General features: G+C 49.7%; 2 protein-coding genes across 4 annotated transcripts in view; one reads left to right on the plus strand and one right to left on the minus strand.

Annotated features, from left to right (window-relative positions):
* Window positions 1-12,180, plus strand: part of GLB1L2 (galactosidase beta 1 like 2) — a 48,324-nt gene extending 36,144 nt beyond the window's left edge. Inside the window, exons 17-19 of the mRNA XM_053269297.1 lie at window positions 6,400-6,514; window positions 7,706-7,822; window positions 9,083-12,180. Coding sequence (XP_053125272.1) covers window positions 6,400-6,514; window positions 7,706-7,822; window positions 9,083-9,169 — 319 coding nt within the window. The 3' untranslated portion in view covers window positions 9,170-12,180. The remainder of the gene's footprint in view (window positions 1-6,399; window positions 6,515-7,705; window positions 7,823-9,082) is intronic.
* B3GAT1 (beta-1,3-glucuronyltransferase 1) overlaps window positions 11,864-21,622 on the minus strand; it is a 56,923-nt gene continuing 47,164 nt past the window's right edge. For all 3 annotated transcript variants that reach the window (XM_053269300.1, XM_053269298.1, XM_053269299.1), the window contains 2 exons: window positions 18,112-18,242; window positions 11,864-16,856 (listed from right to left, as the gene is read on the minus strand). In XM_053269300.1, coding sequence (XP_053125275.1) covers window positions 18,156-18,242 — 87 coding nt within the window. In that variant the 3' untranslated portion in view covers window positions 11,864-16,856; window positions 18,112-18,155. The remainder of the gene's footprint in view (window positions 16,857-18,111; window positions 18,243-21,622) is intronic.

The following is a 21,622-nucleotide window of genomic DNA, read 5'->3' on the forward strand; positions in this document are numbered from 1 at the left end:
GAGAGGTCCTAGACTCACAGATATTCTAAATAAGTAATCAGTAAGGATGTCTTGGCACAGTGGGAGGGAGAGTTGCCTGTTTGGTACTTCTTGGCTGTTGCCTGCTTGGTGCTTGCAAATCACAGGAGTCGTTGGCTGAGCTGCTGTGATGTCATGGAAGCTGTCGGCAACGAAGTGTGCTGCTTCAGTGGGGTAGATGAAGGGTAAGGAAGACAGGAGAGGCAAGAAAAGTCACACGTAATTTGGAATGTCAGGCAGGGGCCATATGCTGTTGGTATGATATAAAGGAGAGAGGCACAACACGTACTCAGTATACTCTGAAGCCAGATCTGAGACTCTCTGGATTTGCTTTGATTGTTTTTAAGGTGGTTTTAGACTATTGTTTTAAAAATTTTAAATTGTTGTGTTTTAAATTTCTTGTTTTTTGTTTTTAATCAATGTTTTAATGTTTTATCTTGTTGTAAACCGCCCAGAGACGTAAGTTTTGGGCGGTATGAAAAATATGTTAAATAAATAAAGAGCCCAGCGCCAGGGAGAATCAACCCTACAGCAAGCTGAGAAGCAGGAACTTCAGGGAAGGGTGGATGAAAGGCTCAGCATTGAGGAAAGGAGGAGCTAGGGAGAAAAGCGGGGCTGGGGAATACCTAACTCGGGACTTAATTAAAGGGGAGGTTATTTGTTGTTGGCAGTATGGATAAGACACATGGGGGATCTTTGGCATGGAGGCCAAAAGCTGTCGCAAAACAGGCTGCGTTTGACATGGTTGATTCCAGCCATCCCTCTAAATCTCTAGCTACAGGTGTCAGGTCACATGTTTGCGTCATCCTCCCTGCTGACAGTGAGCCTTGCTGTCTGGGCAAAGAGGTTGCTTTCCATGGAGCCGTAGCTCAGTGGTAGAGCATCTGCTTGGCATGCAGAAGGTCCCAGGCAGGGGGGTCGCTATAATGGAGCAAAGGGTTCCAAGAACCCAGGGCCCGAGCTCCTGAGGGCCCCCCAGCGCCACCCTCCCGATTTTCTTCATTATCTCCCTCTCTCTGAGGGGCCGCCAGAGAGAGGGGTGAACACAGGCCCCCTCTCCCCTAGCTACGCCCCTGGTCCCAGGTTCAATCCCTGGTAGCATCTCCAGGTCGGGCTGGGAGAGGCTTCTGCCTTGAGCCTTGCAGTAGCTGCTGCCAGTCTTTGTAAATGATATTGAGCTAGATACCAAAGGTCTGACTCTTTATAAGGCAGCGTCCCATGTTCCTAAAGCGATGGCTTTTTAATATTGGGTAGTAAAAGGTAAAGTGTGCCGTCGAGTTGGTGTTGACTCCTGGCGACCACATAGCCCTGTGGTTGTCTTTGGTAGAATACAGGAGGGGTTTGCCATTGCCTCCTCCCGCGCAGTATGAGATGATGCCTTTCAGCATCTTCCGATATTGCTGCTGCCCGATAGAGGGGTGTCCCATAGTCTGGAAAACGTACCAGCAGGGATTCGAACTGGCAACCTCTGGCTTGCTAGCCAAGTCGTTTCCCCGCTGCGCCATTAGGTGGCACAGGAATTGCTTCCGTCCACCCCAGCATGGCGTCCCTCCAGTGGCTATTGCCGGTGGCCGTAGCTTAGGCTGCAGAGGGAAGCTGGCCCCAGGTCATCCCGCGAGCTTCCTGACAGACGAGGGATTTGAAGTCTGGTCTCCCCATCCTCGCCTGACATTCGCACCACTACACCACACTGGCTTGAGTCATAAGGACACAACTTCCTCCTCTACAGCTGTGGGTGTTTAATCTCGACCAGTGTTCTCTGTAGCAGAGATTCCCAGATGTCGCTGACTACAACTCCCATAACCCCTGACCAAAGTCCATTGCAGCTGGGGAATGACGGGTGATAGTCAGCAGCATCTGGAAATCCCTGTTACGGGGTACACCGATCATGACCCCAAATAACATATGAGGGCTCACACTCACACACACACACCCCTTCAGGAAAACCAGCCGGCTCCTGAGGGTTGCTTTAGCAGGCAGGTGAGCGAGGATTTGGCTGCAGCGGAGTTATTCTTTGAGCTGCCTCGGCAGGGCGAGCCGCAGCAGGTCCCTGAGCAGTGAATCGTTCACAGCCGCACGTGCCCAGCAAAAGCAGGAGAGGCAGGGAAGCCACCGCGCCGGAAGGAAAGCCAGCTTAGCCGATGGAGCGATGGCCTCTCGGGTGCTGACTGCTCCTGACGGAACTCAATAAGGTGGAAATCCCTGCGTGGGAGGCCAGAGTGCACAGCACGGAAATGGGATTGTCCGGAGCTCAGCGGAACAATGCAGGCACCACTCTGGCAGCTAATTCCCCCGAAATCAAAGGTTTATTGTTATCCCGTAGGAATACGCCGCATATTTATAGACTGCTTTTCAACAAACTTTCCCAAAGCGGCTTCTGTAGATATAAGTAAGATGGCTCCCTGTCCCCAAAGGGCTCGCACTCTAATAAAGAAACCTAAGGCAGACACCAGCAACAGCCACTGGAGGGATGCTGTGCTGGGGATGGATAGGGCCAGTTACTCTCCCCGTGCTAAATCAAGAGAACCACCACTTTGAAAAGTTTCCTCTTTGGCGGAGAGCTGTTCCTGTGGTAGCAAGCATGAACTGCCCCCTCTGCTAAGCAGGTTCCACCCTAGTTTGCATTTGAATGGGAGACTACATGTGAGCGCTGTAAGATAGTCCCCTCGGGATGGGGCTGCTCTGGGAAGAGCATCTAGGTTCCAAGTCCCCTCCCTTGCAGCATCTCCAAGATAGGGCTGAGAGAGCTATTCCTGCCTGCAACCTTGGAGAAGCTGCTGCCAGTTTGTGTAGACAATACTGAGCTAGACGGATCAAGGGTCTGACTCAATATAAGGCAGCTTCCTATGTTCCAGTGCTCAGTTAGCAGGGGACATGTGTGCGAATGGGTAGCATGTGTGGGGAAGGCTTTGCAACATCTCGGCACATCCTGTTCCCATGTTCTTGTGCTCCTTTTAAGCCTGCATTTTGTCGATGAAATGCAGGCAGGGAAGTCACCCCTCGCATGTGCAAGGAGCGTGATGCCGTTTGTCCAGGTAGCAGCATCAAGGGGTGACGTTTTCCCCAGGCTGCACTGCTTCAGGGGGTGCCGACACTCTACCGGGTTCAGAGATCAGCTGGGGGGTTCAGGTCAGTTTCTGAGATGGGCTGACTGGATCCAAGGAGCTGGAGGCAGATGCAAGTTGTGGCCCAGCACAGCAGAAAACAGGAGGTGGGAGGAGGTGAGGCCAGGAAATGGTCAGGCAGGCCGTTGAGTTCCCAGAGATGGTAGGTGCAAGGCAGGGATTGCTATGGCACAGGAATCTGTGCGCCTACTCATAGAGGCGGTTCCTACGCCCCGGATTAGGATTGGAGGAGCACCCAGCCAGGATAGGAGAGCCGTGCACCCGCCCGGTCCACAGTTTGTGTTAGCAAAGATCAAGGGAGGAGAAGGCGAGAGTGATCGTGGGGGAGCTGGATAGGGCGGGCATGGCCAAATCACGTTCTGTCCCCAGCATTTTATCGAGGGTGGATGAAAAGCTGTCCCACCCAGCTCCCAATTCCCAGTGGGAACCGGCCATTTGGGAGCTGGGAACATCTGGAGACCCAAGTCGGAGGACCCCTTCCCTAAGCGAAATGTCTTGCTGGAGACAGCTGTCACTCCTCCAAATGCACACTGGGGCAGACCCTGCTTAGCCAAGGGGACACTCCATGCTTCCTTCCACAAGACTGGCTCCCCACCCCAAGGCCATTTCTAAAAAAACTGCTGCTTAGAGAGATGCATAGCAGTACCGGCTATTATGAGTTCCCGGGAAGCCACTCTGATTGAAGCTGCGCAGAAGTTTCTGCCAGCATTGGTGGGGCCTCTAAGAGGAGGGCTAGCCGAGCACCCAAGGCCCAGTGTGTGTTCCCTCCCGCTCTCCAAAGCAACTTGAGATGATATATTTGCAATTTAAAACCTGTTTGTGTTGCAAAGGCACAAGGGAGCTGCGATTCCGCTGAGCCAGCAATCTCACCTCCAGCAGCCTTTCCCGACTCACCAGCGCAGCCGCAGCATATCCAGGGGAAGCCCTTTATCGGATTAGGGCCCCAGAGTCCGTTACAGATCCGTCGCCTCTGGGCATGTATGGAGCCTTTTAATGAGAAAATATACACTGCCTCGGAGAACTGAAATGGATTAGATTAAATAGGAAGTGACATTCCTCGGCCCTTTGAAGAAATGCAACTGTCTTGCACGGCTGTCTTGCAGATGAGAGTGCTGGCTCTTGAGAGCGAGGAGGTGTGTGTAAATAAAAAGCTCATCCCATCTCCTGAAATTTAATTTTAAGTTTAACTTCTTATATTCTTATAAGGGACTTGGACAAATCCATCGAGGACAGGTCTATCCATGGCTACTAGTCTTTACGGCTATAAGCCGTCTCCAGGCTCTGAGCCAGGATGCCCCTGAATACCAGTTGCAGGGGAGTAATGGCAGGAGAGAGGGCATGCCTTCATCTCCCAGGGGGTCACTGTGGGAAACAAGATGCTAGGCTCGATGGGCCTTGGGCCTGATCCAGCAAGGCTCTTCTAGGCTGGTCCTGGGATTCTCTCCTAAGTCCCCAGGGTACCATAGCAATAGCATCCTTCCTACCAAAGTGGTAAACTGGGAATTTAAGGGGGAAGGAAAATGGAAAGGGTAGAGGCAAAAAAAGAGTGAGAGATTATTTCCCTGGGATGCCTGGATGAGCTTGATTTTGTTTTATGTATCTATATGCCATTATATTGGCACCCAGACATTTATGTACCACTTCTTCCGATGAGCCTCACATTTTTACTCACGTAAAAATATTAAAGCAAAAAGTGCCCATTTAAAAGCAGAGCGATAAAGCACAAGAGACAAGCAGCTGAGAAGCTTTTAAAAAGCCAGAACTTTGCCTGCTGTGCTCTTAAATCAAGTTACCTGATAGCCTCTTCTGTCATTTTCTTCCTCCCCTCCAAGCAAGACGGTTCCTCCATCTCATTGAGGCACTTGGGGGAGGGAGAGGCCGCCTCTGCTGCAGCAGTCGGAGCTGAGTGGCGGGCAGTTGACCAGGCTCTTCTGCTCCCTCCCCTCAGGGTTCACCCTGAGCTGGCTGTTGGGAAGGGCGGGGCAGGGCTGCCTCAGCTGGGACAGCAGGAGCTGGATTCTGTTTCTGCCAAGAAGGGAACGGTCACTTTTCCTACCAAGTAGAAATGATCCTGTTTATCTCCAGTGACAACAACCTCAAGAATTAGCGGGTAGGAGGCAGTAGAGCCAGCTATTGCTGATCGTAGGAACCCACAGGACTCCTGCCTACCCAGCCCATTTAAACTTGTGTAGCCTGTGTTTGTTTGTTTTTTAGTTTTTAGTTTTTTAGTTTTTTTAAAAAACCTTGCTTTATACCGAGGTAGGATGAAAATAACAGCTGTCTTACCTTGGTCTTTGATCATGTGGTGAAATCGCCATTTTAAACAGTCCCTGGCAGCCATGTTTGTCAGAGAGTGCGGCAGCTAGAGCGGCCAATCGGAGGAGAGCTGTTGGTGCACTGAGGGCTGCTTCTCTTCTGTAAGCGCAATGGATTCTGGGATACCTCCCTTGATCCTTGGAGGACCCAGCTCTCTTTTTCAAGAATGGAGCTCACAAGTGCCGTGGTTATCTGGGTGGTGAGTTTGCAGAGCAAAATGGAGGGTCTGCTCGTCTGTGGGGATCAGGGTGAGGAGATCTTCTCTCTCCCAAACCACCCCCAGATGATCATGTGAGAGACCTTAATGTCTGGAATAATTACCACAGGTAGGCATACTATCTACCTTGGGTGCAGGTGGGAAGGAGCAGTGCATTTCGGGAATGCAGGTTTTGGCACTTCCTCAGAACAGCTGCCCCTTCTGTGCCACTTAATCAGTGATTATTCCTTGTCCCAATAAATGGGGGCTCCCCTTCCCCCTTGGAAGGAATTCACTTCTTTGCTGCCACAGCACCCCAATGGTGAAGTGAACTGGCCCTCGCTTGACTGTCAGCCTCCTTGGGGATCTTCCATAGGTTGAGCCAGCCTTCCAAAAGCCCTTTGCCGGGTGTCTGGGTTTCAGCTCTTCTGAAACGGGACTGCAACAGGATGCAACGGGTCGTGACCTGAATGCGTGCCAAAGCATCCATGAGCCAAAATGACTAGAAACCACTGGCCGATATCCAGACTAAGTTACTCAGTAGTATGACTTAGGGGTCACTCTGAAGGACTGATTTCAATAGGACGTGGTTGAGTAATTTAGTCAGGATGTCAGCCATGATATAAGGAATTGGCTGCATCAAAACTGGTTGTGTAAATGCTCGCTCTAGGAGTGATACTCGCCGAGGCCAACTGCCCTGAGGGAGCAACGTCTCTTTCCTCAGCAGTTTCCTTCTCCCCACAGAATCAACTCAGCCTCCCATTGGAGTCCCATGCCTGACTCCTCAGTGGGACCAGCATTCTTCCGAGGAACCCTGCGAGTCCAATACATGCCTCAGGATACTTTTTTGAAGCTTCAGGTAAGTCTTTGTTTCTTTTCCAGAGCCCTCAGGAAGAGACATGGGAGATGAAGGCCTTTGTTGGGGAGAGCAGCCACTGGGCCAGAAGGCCCACCACAGTCTCTCTAAGTCCCAAAAATGTTGCATCTGCCATGGCAAGAGATGTGAAAAACCTGCCCCTTTGGGTCTGCAGATGTTTTCACCTTCCCACGCACTGGCATCACAGGTTGCGGAAACCTATCCATTGGACTGACTCCCTGATCTCTAAAGGCAATGCAGACCGCGTTGCATAAATAGTATGGGCTGACACTCCTCACAGTGCAACACCAGCCATTTTTTTTTAAAAAAAGAATTTATTTGTATTAAGCACCACTCGCATATCAAGTAATGAGAAAGCAGATCCCAGCGGTCTTGCAAACCGAAGTCTACATAAGTGGAAGCAAAGATAAACTGGAGAAGAAGTATAAGCCCCACCCCCACCCCACCATTCACATACTTAAGCATGGCGTGAGAACTCTCTGAATAGTCACTTCTTACAGGAAGGGGCTGGATAGAGTTGACCTCCATTGCTGATGCCCGTGGTGGTCCTCTTGCTTCTGTCACACCAGTCTTTGCAGCTGGCTTGATAGTGATAGAATCCTCGCCTTAGAATCGGTTTTTAACTGGGAAAGGTGGGGTATAAATAACAATAACCTCATTCGAAATTATCTCAGTCAGGCAACAGCTTGTGTGCCCAAGCTGCTGTGTTCAGTGGTGGGGCAGGAGGAGTCTGATGGCCGTATTCTAGATACGTAAGGCCGTATTTGGCTCTGCAGTCAAGACCGATTGGATTTAGAATCCAATTGGATTTGGTGGTGATATTCTGGAACTTGCTGCCTGTTCAGGACACTTAGCTGCAATATGCAGGTTGTTGCAGTGCGAGTAGAAAAGCCCGATGCCAATCCTGCCCCAAAGTGGTCTTGACCAGGTCTTTGTAAGAGTACAATGGCACCCTGTTGTATTTGACAGATCCTGCTGAGCAAAGGACCAGGCTTGGAGAAGGATGTGTTGGCTGAGGTCTTGGCCATGAGCCATGCTTCATTAGGGCTGTGGCCGCCTCCTTGGATGGAGGCAGCCTACCCAGTGGCCATATGGAGATGCTAGCCACGTGGCAGAGACCTAGATTTGTGCCACAGCAGGACCTGGGGTTCCCCCTTGTCTGTTTTGTTTTAGGGCTGGGAAAAGGGAGTTGTGTTTGTCAACGGGCGGAACCTCGGTCGCTACTGGAAAATTGGTCCGCAAGAAACACTCTACCTCCCAGGGACCTGGCTGCATCCAGGGGACAATGAGGTGAGTTGCTCAGCTTTGAAGAACCTTTGAAGGAAATAGGTGTGTGTGGGTTACGGTTGAGCAGGGAAATGGTCAAGCACCCCTTCCCCACACACCTCTGAGATCAAGGTCACAGCCTCTGGAGGCTGCTTCATTAAATGAAATGTATCGCAGTCTGCCCCTGTGTTGCTAGGTGCTAGAAGGCCATTGGCTTCCTAACTCCTGTTTAGGATCATAGGAAGCTGCTTTATACCAAGTCAGACACTGACTGGCAGTGGCGTTCCTGTGGCGGGAGTCTCCGCCAGCCTGTAGACGCCAGGGCTTGAACCTGGTATCTTCTGTGTGCAAGCAGATGCTCTGCCGGTGAGCTACGGCCCATATCTTACAGTAGACAGCACCCCTGTCAGCACCCATTCAAATTCGAACCAGGGCAGATCCCGCTTAGCAAAAGGAACCAGTCGTGCTTGCTACTGCAAGACCAGCTCTCCGCCTGTTCGGTTCTCACTGAACATGGGGGCGGTATACTTGTGGACTATGCATCTCTGTTACCAGAACAAGGTCCGTCCACCCTTTTGCAGGGTGCCTCTGTTCCATAAGTCACATCCACACACAACTCCCTTTTGTTCCCTCAAAGAGACATTAGTGAGGAAGAAACGGGGGCTGCCTTTTTACGGCTTGTTCTTGAAAACGCATGCTTTTCCCTTTGAGCTGGCAATGTGTCTTGAAAGGGTTGTGAACAGCACAAAGGAAAACCTCTTCCCCAGAGTCTGGTCAGTGATGGCTTGCAAGGGATTATGGGGAAAGGAGAACACTGGTCTGTCCTAACCATAGCCTTATTCAGACATGATGTTGTACAGGTGTATAGATGTCTGTACACTCGTACACCTGTTTGCATGAATGACTGTGCCTGTGTTCCTTTTGAAAAGTGCCTCTCCCAATGTGTGGTACAGATCAGGAGGTGCATTGCTGTACCTGTGTTCAACATAACCTGTGAATAACTGTACTTGTGTACAGACCTGTCTCTGTGGACTCTGTTGTACGAGTGCTGAATGTAATGTGTGGATAAGACTCCTGCCTTCCCTGAACCTGGTCCTCTTTGTGAGGAATATGCTGATGAACACTCTCCAGATGTGAACAGCACAAAAGCAAGCTTCTCTGAACAACTTCTCTGGTTTGGGTGTCCCTTATTTGCCAGCTTTTGTATGAATGCCAGTTTCAGAAAAATAAATGTCTTCCCTTATGTGGGCAAGGCTATTCCTTTTCTTCCCATTTCTTCTCCAGATCATTATTTTCGAAGAGCGCGCCGCAGGCCGGATCATCCAGTCCACGGACCTGCCTTACCTAGGAAGGACCCAGTATGTGGACTGAGCTGGGGGTCTCCCTGGCCCCTCCCAGCCCCCAACGGGTTCATCCTCAGCATCGCTCATGGGTACGCTTCTAGAACTAATTGGGGGCTCAGGGGTCTGGACGCAGCAGGCCTTGTTACCCTCCCTCCTCTAGACCTGTGCAAAAGGCGTCCACTTGCCAACGAATTTTGGAGGCTGACTCCGAATACTTGAAACGGGAAGGAAATCCCAAATGCGAGGATCTTTAGGAGCTCAACCCTATTGCCAGTGCCCTTGCTCCAGCCATAACACAAATACTGAGAATCCGGTAGGGCAGCAAATGGGCAAGGGTGTTCGGGGATCCACAGGATTTAAGTTGATCTCAAAGCGATTCGACTCGAACCGACCACCTTCGTATCTGTGAAGGGGAGAGAAGCCTTCTTTTTGGCAACTGCCATGGCCGAACCTGGGGCGTACCTCGCTGTTCAGACAATGGAAGCCATTCTTACTGTGAAGAAAAGGGAAGCTTTTATTCCATTCTTGGGTGCCTGGCTGGGTAATTGATCGGGCTGGGTAGGAATGCAATGTTTATTTTTATTTTATTTGCATTAATCTAACAGTTCAAGCCATGGAGTCTTTGTCAACTGAAGTCCTTGAAAGAGTCCCATGCTAGAGGTCTCCCTATAGCAGCAAGTAGTGGGTTGTGCTCCCCAAGTTGTATCTCAAGCCGAACTTTGGGCCCCAGGCCCTTCTCCATGGGGAGACGCTCTATTCCGTGGCTCGACCGAGTCTTGCCATGTGGGCTTCTGGTGTCACGTTCAGTGTCTCCACAGCCCCTCTAAAAGCTCCCGGAGCCGCAGGCGAAGGAAGGGGGAAGCTTTCTATAGGGCAGAGTGCTGCGGGCATTAGAAATGCCGCACAGAGCGGTTGCTCCAGGGGTGTTGCTTTGGGCAGCCTCCCCATGGCGCATGCGACACATGCCCCCCAGCCTTTAAGACTGCCCCAAAAGGAGAGTGAGAAAAGGGCGGAAACAGACGGGCCCACTGTGAACCTCCCGGAGCCTGCAAACAGCAGTGTCCGGTTGTTGCTGGTGCTTTATGCTTAGGGAGTGCGCCATCTCTTGCCCCCTTTCTCCGAAAACCTCGGCCAGGATGAGGTGGTGGAGTCCTCAGGTGGCGCAGTAGTCAGCCGACTGCAGGGATATCCCCATATTCTTGAGTGTGTCCCGATGGGGGGTGGAAGTAGGTAGAAAACTAGCACGAGAGAGAGAGAGAGGAGGCTGGAAACTAACCTTTCTCCCTAATGCGGTAGGGTTGCTGTGGCAGAGTGTGTGTGAGCATTGGCAGGGAGTTCTGACGTAGGGGTCCGTTCAAGAATAGTATCACCCTCTGCAGCCTGTACCGTCCCCTAAGGAGGCCACCGCTCCTTTCTGCGGCGTGGGTAGAAGAACAGGCCTTCGGGCTCGTACACATTAAGCAGAAGGAGGCGGCAGAATTCTGGGGACTTTGTAAGGGTGGGGGCGGGGGGAGTGTGCTTGTCCTAAACCAGACCCTCCGCCCTCACCCCCAATACCGAGTGGCCAGGCTCCCACCACCTCATTCTGCCTACCCTCTGGATTGGCTTTAATTTAGGCTCAGTCTTTAGCAGCGGAGACCATGCGTGAGGAGCGCGAGCATGAGCTTGTTCGATGCCCAAGTATCTAGCCCAGGGGTCGCCGGATGTGCTTGGACTGTAAGTCCCATCATCCCCACCCACGGGGACCTTTGTCCATGGTGACTGGAGATGCTAGGAGTTGTAGTCCGAGCACATCTGGCGACCCCAAGTTGAGAGCCCCCTGCTCTGTCCAGCTCCTGTGGGCGCCCCTGGGCTTGTGGCAGCCCTTCCCCGCTCAGATTGCTTGGCCTGCAGAGTTAACGGGGTGGTTGTTTCCATTCTACGTGCCAGGTAATTTGCAATGTTCGGTGCTCATTTTTACAGTTGGTTTTAAACCTGTAAGGAAAAGGAGGAGGCTGACAAGGAGGGCGGGGGATGTTTGCGCCCTCTCTGGGAGCTCCCCTTCACAATCCTCCAAAAGCTTCTCTGCGGTTTATTCCCAAGCTAACTGCTGCAGCATTCCAGCTGCCGAAGACCTTGGGGAAACACTACTCGTGCCTGTTTGGAGAATTCTCCCCTCTTGCTCAGATCGCAGGGTCAAATGCTGACTGCATTGGATGGGCTCGCACTCCTTCCCCCGCCCCCTGTTCCTCAAATTGAACTTGGCCCCCAGGTTTCCAGGGGGGCAGCATTGAGCCTCCGCTCCAGCTGAGCTCCACTTCCCTTCTTAGCCTCACTACCTGGTGACTGCAAAGACGTGGGATTTCGAAGGGCTTCTGGCTGTTAGAAACCATATTGAATTTTTATTTAACAAATTAAATACAGTTGAATTAAAACTTGAGAACAGACAGTGCAGCTGTAAAAAGACCCCGCCCTCCAACTGGCCCGGGTGCCGCCAAACCCGCAGCGCTCTCAGGGGCTCGGCGCCAATGCCCTTTTGCCGCGTCTGCAGCAGAGGCCCACCATCCGCCAAGAGCACCTTTGTAAAAACGGGAGGTTCTTAGGGCTTGTTCTTCTGGTTTATTGTTCCCCCTGATTCGCTGCAACCCAGCAGGACTATTGTCATTGCAAATCAGGCAGACAGACATGCAAACCGAAGAGGACAGCAGCAGGAAAGAATGCTTGCATTGTGAAAACGTAAGTCTTCTTTTTTTTAAAAAAAATAAACGCCTCTGAATTCTCAATAAGCTAGATCTGGGCTCTGTGTTAGAATGCTGAAGACTCCCGCTCTCAGCAGAGTAGAAATCCACACGGGAGGTCCTGAAAGCCCACATCCATACGGTTGAGTTTTGAATTTTAAGTCGATTGCATTTTTTCCTTCAAAAAAAGATTACAGAGTTTTTCATAGTTGGAAATTTAAAAAAGAAAAAAAGCCTTATCGGTTTAAAGGAAGAATTGCTTGGTTTTTTTCCATTGATTGTTTTGATAAATACTGCAGTAAATTAAAAGAAACTAAACAAACGTGTGTCTATTTTTTTTTAAGTATCAGGAAATATCGAGATGTGTCATTAGTCCAAAGAGTGACCTGATTCCACATGGTCTATTCATCTTAGCTATGTTTGTATAAGGGTTTAAAAACAAAAGTGCATTCTCCTGTATAGGATTTCACTGCTGTCCCTTTATCTGGCAGGTACAATTGTGCTTTAAACGCTTAAAAAAAAAAATTAAAGAAAGCCAGGAGTCAGTGGGATTCATTTAGATGGCAGAAGTTTAACCAAGATCTTAGAGAGGCCATTTAGAAAAGGAATCCTGAAGAGGGCAGGGGAATGGATGGATCGGTCTTTGGTCTTCAGTTTTGCTGGAGACTGACACAGGCTGTATCCAAGTTGCAAGCAAGTCACTGTGAGAGCGCCCCACTGTTCCCATTCTTCCCCTCTGCACCAGACAAGTGACTTGATATGATCCTGGCATGGATTAGTCTGTTTTTTCTTCCGGCCTTTTAGCTGTCGGCGGAAGTCACCTGTGGTCTGACAGGGACTGTTTGCAAACAATAGTGCAGTGCATCATGGGATATACCTTCACAATTCAGCAAGTGAGACTGTTGGAGCTAGTATAGGCAGTCAGCAAATCAGATGGTCAGAATGTTCCTTTGTCTCTACCACTTCAGTGAGGCGATCACTAATTAAGTGTGCTCCCAAATATCAACAAATCAACCAAATTTACTGCACATTCTAGCCTCCCCTTCCCCCTCATGTGCTAGTTTTCTTTGTGGAGGGATTTTTTTTTTTGGTGGGGGGGGGGGGGGCTTCAATTCCACCCCACTTTGCAGGAACAGTTTGAACACAGCCTCTGTGGTTTTTGGAGACCAACTCTCACGTGGATCCTGTACAAACCTGGAACTGTAGTGTGAAATCCTCTCCCTTTGAGCAAGCAAGAGTCAAGGCAAGCACTAAGTATGGATGTGGTTTTCTGCATTTTGGGTGGGGTGTGGGGAGAAGAGGGAGAATCATTTTCTCCGAAGTGCATAGCTGCACATAGCCAGAACTTAATTTGTTCACCCAATAAGCCCACCTTCCCCACCTTCATTCTCGGTGAGCTCATCAACTTGCCAAGGTTCATAATTTACTCTGATCCTGTTGACTCCACTACATTCAGTGTCCCACAACTTGTGCAGCACCACAAGGATGAAAGAAGGGTTCCGTCCTCGCAGAGTAGCTGAAGAATAGCTGTGTTGAAGCTATTATTTAGCTCAGCATGGGTGCTGGGGGAGCCACTTTCAAAGAAGCCCTTTCTCCTTCCATGAATAGGTCCCTGAGGGCTGTGTGACCCTCAGGGATGTATTCCTGTAAGCAAAAAAGGCATGAGGAAGGGGAGAGAGGTAAACATCACTTCTCCCTCCTCCTGTGCTCTCACTGGGCTGTGGGACAGAGCTTCAGTGCAGTTATTCTCCAGCCACTCTGTGAGGACATCCTTCCACCCTCGTAGTGGGCCCCTGGCTCCAACAAGGAGGAATATAGCCCAGAGAAAAGGTTACTTCCTTGACCCTCTTCCCATCTGAATCTGTAGAGGTGTCTGCATGAAGCATGTTGACTGATTAAGAAAGGTGATTGTCTTCCACTGGACCAACTTCCGTTGATCCCTTTAAAAAATATACAGTACTGTGTCTCTCTTTTAATTCTCGGTACCTGGGATGAGCAAAGCAACAGCTGTTTCTGCTGGGATCCAGCCAAACCTCCTTCATCTTAAGAGCCATGCCGCGAGATCTCCATCTGGTTTACAAGCAGCAGCCGGACCGTATACAGGCTGTCTTAAAAACATCTTTTAAAAATCCTCAATCTTTGCTCCAAGGTCATGCAGACAGTCCTACCTCCCCATGGGTACCTGAAGAAAATTCTCCCAGCAAGTACCCATTCTCATGTTCGTTCTCATCCACTTCCAAGCGGGGTGGGGGGGGGAGTGGAGGAGGAGTACAAATCTATGCATTATGCAAAAAGAGTTGGGCTATCCAGTTCAGACTACCAGTATGTTCCTATTGTCAAACTCTCCAACTTTGCAGGTAGGCCACTAAGGACTTTAGAGAGGTTGAGCATAGCGCTTTCCCTGAAGTATTGTTACATGGGAGAGTAATCAAAAATGCACATGCACGCACTCACAGTCTGCAGTGGAACAGGCCAAAATGCTAGCACATCATTCTGTCTAGTGTGGGACAGGTCTATGCATCTGGTACAATCTTGAGCTGATAGAATGAACTGTGCTGCTTCTGACTGCAATCAGAAGATACCAGTTGTGTGAATGCTCTGTCATATTAGGAGTGGGGCATGGGGAGAACCCTGCAAGAAATTTGAAAAGACCTAGCACATCAGGGAGAAAGGTTTTCAGCCTTTGCTGTGCTAGATTTCTGCTTGCAGGGAGTTTTGCTTTTTGCTTTTAACATGAGCATTCAGACAGGTGGTCATTCACTGGCAATTTAAAACAATACAGCCCACTTCAGGATTCTACCACCCCATTCTGCTGCATGAGTAGACTAGGCTGTGTCAATCAGCTCTTATAGATTACCAACTGATACACGGCACAAAGGTAAGTCGGCAGTAATTGTAAACTGCCCAGAGACATGAGTTAGGGGCAGTATGCAAATATACTAAATAAATAACGTTGCATGCATGCACGTTGTGCAAATAAGTTGCCCAAATGATGTTACAGAAGAGTAAGACCAATGGAAATAAAGGGATTACACAATCCAAAGTGCTGGTTTTAACCTTGAAAGCTCTAAATGGCTTGGGACCACATTACCTGAGAGAGTGCCTTGCCCCATATGTCCCTACCCAGACCTTGAGATTTTCTTCAGAGGCCCTGCTCAGAATGTCCCTGCCAAATGAGGTGAGGCAGGTGGCTACTAGGGAGAGGGTCTGTTGGGTGGTGGCACCCCGTTCATGGAATAGCCTCTCCAGTAAGGGTTGCCTGGGGTTGTCACTTTGTTCTTTTAGATGCCAAGTGAAGACCTTTCTGTTTACTCGGGTCTTTTAAAATAGGCTTTTAAAAAGTTTTTAAAATGTTTGTATATTGTACTTTGTATTTTATATAAAATAATAATATAATAATGGTATATAATAATGATATTTTATATTTTATGCCAATTTTTTGTTTTATTTGTATTAACTGCATATTTTGAATTCTATTGTGAGCAGCCCAGTTTGTTATGGGGCAGCTAACAAATGAAGTTGTTCTTTTTATTACTCTTTTGTAATGTCATTTGCGCAATACATGCAACATTACTGAGTGGATGTACCCTTGTGCAGTATGTCAACCACTCCTCCCACCTCAAAACCTGCCCCCATTTGTATTACCAGTGTGTAACTAAAACTGCCCGAGCAGTGTTCCCTGTAAGAAGGCTTCCCAGATGTTGACTACAACTCCCAGAATTCCCAGCTGCAATGGCCTTTGGCTGGGGATTATGAGAGTTGTAGTCATATGGGAATCCCTCTTACAGGGAACACTGCCCCTGAGGGAACCCAACATCCCTCACAGATGGCTTTAGGCAGCAGGTTTCACTACTGCCAGCTTGCATCTGTGGCTTTGACCTGGGCCCACATAAGCCCCATTGGTTTCCCCCCAGCTGTCCCATTGATAGCATCACATGTTTGCCATTTGTCTGCAACCAGAGGACACATATTTGAAATTGATGGTATGTGCTCTACAGAATCTTAGCTTGGGAACTGATCATATGAAGGAACCTGCTACTTTTTTGTCCTTTCCCTGAAAAGTGACAGTTGGGCCAAAATAATGTGCCAGCCAGTTGCTGGGAAGGATCCCCAGCAGCATTGGCTGATTGGCAGCGGGGGCAAGCAGCACTCACCAGCCCTTTGCTAACCTTATGGGCACACATGTTGGGAAAACCCAATGTGCCTTACAGAATATGTGCAGCTGGGACAGCTCAGAAGGGTCAGTCCAATTATTCCAATGGATAGGGTAGGAGGCATGGGTGAAAAGCACCCTAATGTGGGTGCTGTAATGGCTACACAACACAGGCAGGCACAGCCTCCTCTCCCAGAGCCGACATATGAGGTACAGATTGCAGGGAAAGGGCTACTGTGATTATTTGCTAGTTTACAGTCGGCAGTCTGTTCTCTCCCCACTCCTGGCCAGATCCAACTGTCTTTTATAGCATAATATAATCCATGAGCAAATGGGCCACTGCCAAAGGCAGCTTCCCCTTCTAACTCAAGAGCTGCTGTGCCTGGTTGTGCTCTTGTAAGCAGTTCATACCTCCTGGGGAGGGCAAGAGTGGGGGGAACAGTTGGTCCAAATAGCAACCGTTGTCGTTATTAATGTCCCATGGAAGCCCTTTCCTTGGTCTGAACCTTGGCTCCTGACGGGGGCGTTCCAGGCACAGCTTCTTCCTGGAGCATCGTCTGCACCTTCCTCCTGCAGCATCCAATGAGCCTCTGCATCCTGGACCAAAAGTGATACCAACTTCACGGCTACTGTGCTTTTGTTTGCTTGCTTGACTGGTTTGTCTCCAGAGGGTCAGTTGTGTGGTTTCCCTTCTTTGTTCAAGAGTCTGCGAGGAAGTTCAGGAGAGTCTAAGCAGTTTCGATCAGTTTAGTGGTTCCTCTTGGTTGCTCCCGTTAAGTTAAAAAGTGCCCCAACTGTTTCTGGAGACTGGGCGGCTGGCTTGAGACTCCACAAGAAGGAACGTGCTGCAAAGTGAAACGCAGACTTGTATGTTACGTGTTTCAGGCAAGATGCTGCTCTGTTGGTTCCAACCCATGTCTGGAACCAAGCACCAGACTTCACACAACAGCCTTACGCTAGCACAGGGTCCCCTACTTACTCTAGACGTTGCTGAACTACAACTCCCATCATCCCCAGCCACAATAAATCACCACAGGTTGGGAACCCCTACACTAGCCCAAGACATTTGTGCAAGCACATTGTTAGTCTGAAAAATTATAAGCAACTTTTCCTGGAACAACATCCTATGTGAAATACACGGTTCCTGCTGAAACTAGCAACTGAGTGTCTTGTTTACCAAGAACCAGCCCCTGAGTTCACCTGCAACTCCTGTCCCCTCCTACTGTAGGGAAAAGGCTGTAACTTGGGCAACGTTGTCCGTTGCCAGGGATCAAAGGCTGTGCCGATCAACGGAGTCCCTGTGGGGTTCCACACACGGTAGGGTTGGGACAAGGTGTTTGTGGTTACCCATAATGGGCATATTAGGCTCTTTGGCTCCCAGTCTAGAGGCTGTACAGTATATACATAAGGAATAGATCATGTATTAATGTAGACCTGCATGGGGCTCGTGGGCAACATGACCGATGGCATTTTCGCGACATGATCAGCGCTCCACTTCCCATTTCAAATTACAATGCTTTGAAATGTCAACATTTTATTTTCAGTCAGACACAATTGGTTTTCTAACAACTCTAAAAATAGCATTCTCCTTCTGAAATCACCATAGAATAGATGCAAAGGAGCACCAAATGCCCCCATTTAACCCACTGACGAGGTCACCCCAACGCCCTCTCTTCTGAATGTCAGGTTATACTTATGTATTGAGTTACATTCTCCCCCAGCCCGTTTTATCACAACAACCCCGAGAGGGAGGTTAAATTGTAATAGAGTCACAGACTCTGTGTGACCCATTGAGCTTCATGGCTGAGCAGCAGTTTGAACCTGGGTCTCACTAAACCAGGGCTTCCCAACCTTGGCTCTCCAGATATTGTAGGACTACAACTCCCATCATCCCCAACCACAGTGGTATTTGGTCATTGTGACTGTGGACGATGGGAGTTATAGTCCAACAGCATCTGGGGACCAAAGATTAAGGACCCCCACTCTAATCCTAATCAGACACTCTAACCACTACACCACAGTGCTTCTTGTCCAACATGCACCAGGGCTTATTCTCTCTCCACACTCACCAAAGAGGGAGAAGGCTTCACAGAATCATACCTGTTAATATTTTTCTATTTCCCCCCGTTTTTTGCTGTGTGACCTCAGATTTCCACGTTGAGATCTGTGAAGCCCTTCTTCCCCTCATTCACCAGCACAGGTTTCTCTGTCCTCGTGTGCCAGACGAGTATCTGAACGAGAACAAGGGAAGGAAAAAGTTGAGTCTGTCTGTCATCTTCCATTACTAAACCAATAGAACAGTTAAGCATTTCCCCTGGAGATGAACAATGCCTCTCCAATCCTGAAAGAACTTTGGTGCACAAGCCTGGAAGGGCTCTTTTCTATTTCCCCTGAGCCAGTGAGGCATGGAGACGGTGCAGGCAGAAAAGGCCCATTTTATGGCATTTACCCGATCCTCCAGCACGTTCCCGTCGACTGGCTTGTTCTCTTGCCTCATCAATCCACACAGCCTTTCTTGGGCGCAGCCATTCTCTCCCTCTGCTGCAGTAGTCAGGGTCGGGGAGCCATCAACATGCGTTCTACAATATAGACTTCAGCTGTCTTGAAATGGCAGACCTTTTCGGTGGAGGCGAGGGTTTGCACCGAAATTTCGCAAAACCGAGACAGAATTTCACAGTTCTTCCCCAGGCAAAACACCAAGGTTTGAGTTTTCAAGGGCAGCCAAACAAGTTTCTGACATTTCTCAGAGATGTTCTGAAACATCGTCATCGTCATCATCGTCATCATCATCATCATCAACAACACCACTATTATTATTATTGGCAAGTGACAGCATGGCCCATCCAGACGAATCCACAAACCCAGCCACCTTACCTTTACCCTCTCTAACCAAATCCCTACACACAAGCCCTGTTCAGACATGATGCTGTATCTGTGCTCAGATGCCTGTACCACTCCTACAGGTGTTTGTGTGAGCGCTTCTGTGTTCATTCTAGAAGTGCACCTGGATACAGGTCTGTCAAACTCATAGTACAGATAGGAAGTGTACTGCTGTACCTGTGTTCAACTTAACGTGTGAATGGCGATGGAGACGCCATACCAGGAACTCTTGTTCAAACATCATTTTGAGCACTTGTATGGCAAGTGCATAGCACAGACGTAGCGTGCGCAGGGTCCAGGGATTCACAAATTATGTTGCATGCAGGTACAGCAGGACACTCCCTATCTGTGCCCTTGCCTTATACTGAGTCAGACCATTGGTCTATCTAGCTCAGTATTGTCTACACTGGCTGGCAGCAGCTCTCCACGGTTTCAGGCAGGAGTCTTTCTCAGCCCTATCCGAAGATGCCAGAGATTGAATCTCAGACAGGGGTTCCAAACCTGTGGTACTCCAGATGCTGCTGAACTACAGTTCCCATCATCCCTGACTACAATTTTTAATAATTGTTTAAATAATTTATTGTGGCTGGGGATTATGGGAGTTGCAATCCAGCAAAAGCTGGCGTCTGACGATTGGAAACCCCTGACCTAGGACCTTCTCATGCAAAACCAATGTTCTGCCAATGAGCTATGGCCCCAACGCCATTTGAGGGGCCTTTACTTTTAAATGGACGCAGATAAGCCAGCTAATGGCACAGCGGGGAAATGGCTTGACTAGCAAGCCAGAGGTTGCCGGTTCGAATCCCCGCTGGTCTGTTTCCCAGACTGTGGGGAACTCCTATATCGGGCAGCAGCAATACAGGAAGATGCTGAAAGGCATCCTCTCGTACTGCACGGGAGGAGGCAATGGTAAATTTTTGGAAGGGCGGTATAGAAATCGAATAAATAAAATAAAATAATAAATAAAATAAACCCCCTCCTGTATCCTACCAAAGACAACCACAGGGCTCTGTGGGCGCCTGGAGTCGACGCCGACTCGACGGCACACTTTACCTCTACAGCCATTCACACCCAAAACATGTCCGAGTGGTGCAGACATAGGTATACTCGTGCAGCATAATGGCTGGATAGGGCTAGGTAGTAAGTGTGTTGAACATAACGTGTGACTAGGTGCAAAGCTGCGTACCCCTTGGCTCCAGGCTCCTTCTTGCCCCAGTTCCCACAGCTGCCCCCACTGCCAGGACAGACAGTGTCCCCCCCTTGGAGTGATGCCCTCCTGCTCTCCTTCAACACTTCCTGTTGACGCGCTGCACCTTCGCAGCTCTCCAGTCTGGTTGCTATGACAACGAACTGCATGCTTAATCGATCCTGCTTCGTACGAGGAGCCGCAGGCTGGGCTCGTAGTTGCCTGAGACCAGCCTGGCTGGGAAGCAGAGCTGCTTCTGCTTCCAAAGGGAGGAAGGCGCTGCTTCCTTCTGGCCTGTGGGGCTCAGCCCACTCCTGGCTGCAGTTTGATACCTGGGGCAGCCCAGGTGTGTCCTGCATTTAAACGGAAGGCACATTTCACTCGGCTGTATAGTGTCGGAGGCGGAGGGCACTTCTGGGGGGTGAGGCCCAGGCACGTCGCTGTGGTGTGGCTGCAGAGTCTTGTTTCTCAAGGTGATTCTGTCATGACATAATACGGGCATTCACACAACCTACCAGGTGGGCCGGAAGCCAGGCTTTCACCTACCTCCCCCCACCCCCAGACAATAAAACAAAGGTTGCCTGGAGTGTGAACCAAGCTCGGGTGCTGCGCGGGTCTCTGGAGGCTGGGATGGCATGCCCTGGCCCCTGGACATCCCACAATGCACTGTGCAAATCCCCCAGGAGATGGGCGCTCTAGGCTCCCTCCTCTGTGTGCACTCAGGCTGCAAGCACCCTGAGCACATGCACTTCCTGAATCAGCGGCGCTCTCCCCCAGCTGCCCCCACAAGACACTGGCACACACATGGCCTCCAGGCATGCGCGGCAGCCATATGTGTGCCAGCGACACATGGGGGCAGCTGGAGGAGAGCGCCACCAATTCAGGAAGTGGCGGCAAGCAGAGGGGGAGCAGGTGTGCACTGTTTTAAAGGTGCAGGGGATGTGTTAAGACTCATCCTTCGAATCGCGATTCATGCACATCCCCTACTGGCTGGCATCCTAACAGAACACTTGCAGAAGGATGTTGTGCTAGCACAAAGATGTGGTGCAGGCCATTTTTGCTCCGTCTGGAGCTTGCCTTCCAGAGGAGTGTTGTGCTACCACAAGCATGCTTACACATGTGCAACAATGGCACAACCTGTGGCATGCCTTTAAGGGGACTTCTGGGAAGGAGCACCATGGTGCAAGGGCACAACTCTGGAAAGGTTCATGTTTTTAGCACAGCTTCACATTCTTCTTGCACGAGCGCATGATCAGTCAGAATGTCAGCCACCAAAAAAAGCAAGGATATAAAATAGAGCAATCACATATTTGGGGAATCGTTAAATTTTTGAAAAATATACTTCATCATTGAGCAAACTATTTTTTGGTGTGCCCCACTTAATGTTGGCTCTGGAACACACAGTATGGGGCTCCAAGCAGCTGCTTGACTGCTGAAGAGACAAGTTGCTGTTCAGCTTACATTTTAAATTTAAACAGATGTGGGTAGCCTTTTCAGCATGCAACAGAAACTTCGAAGCAGTCTCAGCATTTTACTATTTTAATT

Source organism: Hemicordylus capensis, chromosome 8 (assembly GCF_027244095.1).
Source record: "Hemicordylus capensis ecotype Gifberg chromosome 8, rHemCap1.1.pri, whole genome shotgun sequence".
NCBI lineage: Eukaryota > Metazoa > Chordata > Lepidosauria > Squamata > Cordylidae > Hemicordylus > Hemicordylus capensis.